A 3,648-nucleotide genomic window follows, 5' to 3' on the forward strand; every position below is an offset into this window, starting at 1 on the left:
ACCCCTATATATACCACCAACACGGGATTTAATCCCTCAAACACCATTATACACATACTTTCCCCAAAATTGCTCAAGAACTCTCTTTAGGATTTCAAAGTAAAAACCCAAATAGTTCAAGATTCCACCGTAGGTTTTCGAAGATAATTACATATACGGAATGACCAATCCGCGAGCTTCAAGAAACATCTAGTATCTTCGGAAATAGAGGTACATGGGGTTATCTCAAAAATCTCATGGGCTTTAAAATTCATCTTTTCAAAATGGGGGTTTTGAAATTACGAATATGATTATGTTTTAAACGTTTTATGATATTGATTTGGTCTTTAGGCCTATTCCCGAAGTAGTTTGATATGTGATATATGTATATGCATGCATTCCAAAAAAATATTAACTTGAGAGCATGAATTATATGAAATTCCTCTCTTTATATGATTTTGTTTTGAATTTTCATACGATGTGAATTGTTTGAAATCATCTTGACAAGCATGACATGAAATATTTTGAAAGTGAATATGGTTTCTAACTTGCAAAGAGAGGGCTATTATGTTGAAATATGATGAATATAATGGTTGCATGAAGTAATGATATGATATTGATGGCTTGCGAGTAGGGTATGAAGATACCCTATAGAATATGATACGTGATTGAATTAAATAAAGTTTGAATGCATTGATTTTATATGAGATAGGTGGATGCCCGAAGAAGGCGTTTGAGTGTAAGGGCTCGTCGCTGGAAACCGCGTTTGCCGACACGGGGATTTGGTACCAGGCTAAGTGATCTTGTGTACTTGACTTTATGTCATTCTCAAATTGGGACTATAGGTAGGAGCCCGGGCTAAGTGATCTTGGGTACTACCATTGGGTCGAGATACTATGCTTTGTGGTCTTGTGTGTCTTTCCCTCACTTATACTCTAATCTCGGTGGTAACCGAGGTTTGACAATTGGTGTAAATGTTATATGTAGGGTATTCCACCTAGCTCAGCTGCATTACATTGTTGTTGAAAACTATTACATTTTGCCCATGTGTTTTCAAATGACTTGATATGAAACTGCTTTATAATATCTCTCAACTATATTTTGTAAAAATCTTATGTTTTATTTTGATATCTCTCCGTGCCAGTACTTTTGTGCTGACCCTCTCCCCTCCAAACTCTCAGGTTCAGAGGCTCAGTCTAGGGGTCAAGAGAATCAGTAGATCTTTCAGACAAAGTTGCAGAGACAATTGGTGAGCCTTCTATATTTCAGAAGGCCTTATGTCCTGAAGTCCTTTATCTTATATTAAGTTTTGGGGTCTACTGGGTGCCTTGTCCCAGTTTATATACAGTTACTTGACTCAGTCATTTGTTAGAGATTTTTGCAGACAGTTGTTTAGAGGTTGATTCATGTTGTGGGAACTTTATTTCCCCGTTATTGTTCCTTTTCATATTTATAACCATGTTTCCATATTATTGTGTTTCTTATGCATTACTTTGATCATATGAATTATGTGTATGATTACCAGACAGATAGGGGTGTTTTGGGCCTTCATGGTTCGGGATACTTGTCACGGCCAGGGCCCCCGTTCGGGTCGTGACATTTTTTTGGCCAAAATTGCGGTAAGATGTCAAGACTTATGTGGCCGCCTGCCAAATCTATCAGCAAATGAAAAGCAGTTGTGCATTACCTGTAGGTTTACTGTAGCCATTAATAACCCCAGAGATGGTATTTGAAGACATCACCATGGACTTCATTACTTGTTTGCTGGGATCCAAAGGGAAGGCAACAATTATGACAGTAAGTGATCGCTTTTCAAAGTATGACCACTTCATTCCTCTTGCTGCTATATTTACCGCTCAAACCATTGCTGAAGCTTTTGTTATACATATCCTCAAGTTGCATGGCCCTCCTCACTCCATCATCACTGATAGAGACCCTCATTTCTTGCATTCCTTCTGGAAAGAGCTCAATATACTATAGGGTACTTCCTTGGCCATGAGCATTGCCTATCATCCTCAAATGGACGGGCAATTGGAAGCCTTAAACAAATGTGTCGAACAATATTTGCATTGTTTTGTTGATGATAGCCCACATGCTTGGGTTTCTATGCTTCCATGGGTAGAATATTGGTACAACACTGCTTATCAAACTTCAGCAAGAATGACACTATTTCAGGCTTTGTATGGATGGGGGCCTCCTTCAATAGCATGCTATATTCTGGGCAGCACAACTGAAGACTTGATTGAGAAATATATGCTTAGGCAAGATGACGTTCTCTCTTTACTTTAGCATAACCTTCAGAAGGCCCAAGTCAGGATGAAGGAATGCCCAGATAAAATTTGCTGCGTTGGATATTTGAAGGTGGGTGAATGGGTATATGTTAAGCTACAACCCTACCGCCAACACTCATTGAGAAACCAGACTCATCACAAGTTGGGTAGGAAGTATTTTGGCCCTTACAAGGTAATCAAACGTATTGGGGAGGTCTCTTACAAACTGGATCTTCTGGAAACTACCTGAATTTATCTCGTTTTCCATATATCAATGCTGAAGCAATGTACTGGAAATCCAAACCAAAAAATCATGCCACTGGAATTGACTGATTCAGACTTTGGGAATCCTCAGAAACTTGAGGACAAGGTTCTCATTTTAGGGGGGAGTATTGTTGCAAATGGATCGGAGCAAGCTAAAGAGAATGGATTAGAACGGTCTGAAGAAAACAAAGACTCTACAGTCCCAAGTAGTGCAATTGGTCCAAGCAATGAGATAGGTGAGCTATGTAGACGTGTTCGGCAAAAATAACCCAACAAGAGACTTCCAGGCTATGTTTGGAAACGTGGCTAAAGGACAGGTGTTGCTTAAAGATTGGTAACAGTAAAATAGGGTGTTATTATATATAAAGTACTGAAAGCAACATTAGGAGTAGGCTATAGTATTTTGCAGTATTCTGTTTCTCTCATCCCATTCTTGTCTGTATCCTCCCACCTCCCCTTCTAGTATGTCCTTTGTCTTTTCTTTACAGAGTTGTCTTCTTATTATCCATTGTAATTCCTTCCAGCAATTTTAATATATTGATCTGTGTTGTTGAAAGTAGTAGACACTACAGACATATTCAAAAGGTATTTGGGGTTCGATCAAGCTGTCTCTGACACCACCAGTAACCTTTGGAGTTTCTGGAATTTTCCTACAGGTTGCTCTATCATTGATAATAGCAGGTAACAATTAATGATGAAAGTGGAGCACAATAACCAAATATTCCATCTAATGACAGATTATGCTAGAACTGAAGTGGTTAAAAGAAAGAAACTTTGGCGCAAGTTGACTACTATTAAAAATTCTATTAGTTAGCCATGGTCTATTTTGGGTGACTTCAACTCCATCGTGTCTAGGGGTGTGCATCGGTCGGTTCGGTTTTATGTGTTATCGGTTCGATTTATCGGTTTTTGATTTTTAAATATGTAAAATCAATAACCAACCAATAAGATATTTTCTTATCAGTTTTGGTTTATTGTTTTTTGATCCTTAACGGTTCGGTTTTCGGTTTAACCAATAAGAAAATACTTATAGAATAGAAATAGTAACAACTAACATAAAAAAATAAAATCTTAGTTACCGCCAAAATCCTACGCAATGCATTTTAGTTTACAAGAATCTTCAAACTTAAACTGA

The 3,648-nt window shown here is 37.9% G+C and overlaps 1 protein-coding gene across 1 annotated transcript; it reads left to right on the top strand.

Moving 5' to 3' along the window:
* Positions 1-1,701: 1,701 nt before the first annotated feature.
* Positions 1,702-2,781, top strand: LOC107846699. The gene is made up of 4 exons (XM_016691006.1): positions 1,702-1,857; positions 1,960-2,250; positions 2,341-2,442; positions 2,533-2,781. The coding sequence occupies exons 1-4, from the start codon at positions 1,702-1,704 to the stop codon at positions 2,779-2,781; spliced, it is 798 nt and encodes a 265-aa protein (XP_016546492.1).
* Positions 2,782-3,648: the final 867 nt, after the last annotated feature.

The sequence above is a fragment of the Capsicum annuum genome, chromosome 11 (assembly GCF_002878395.1).
Source record: "Capsicum annuum cultivar UCD-10X-F1 chromosome 11, UCD10Xv1.1, whole genome shotgun sequence".
In the NCBI taxonomy this organism is placed as follows: domain Eukaryota; kingdom Viridiplantae; phylum Streptophyta; class Magnoliopsida; order Solanales; family Solanaceae; genus Capsicum; species Capsicum annuum.

Excerpts from the sequence above, each read along its gene's own strand:
- LOC107846699 (XM_016691006.1), top strand. The coding sequence starts at position 1,702 with ATGGTATTTGAAGACATCACCATGGACTTCATTACTTGTTTGCTGGGA. Across the intron at positions 1,858-1,959 it reads AAACCATTGCTGAAGCTTTT|GGTACTTCCTTGGCCATGAG; the intron begins GTTATACATATC and ends AATATACTATAG. Across the intron at positions 2,251-2,340 it reads ATATGCTTAGGCAAGATGAC|GTGGGTGAATGGGTATATGT; the intron begins GTTCTCTCTTTA and ends GGATATTTGAAG.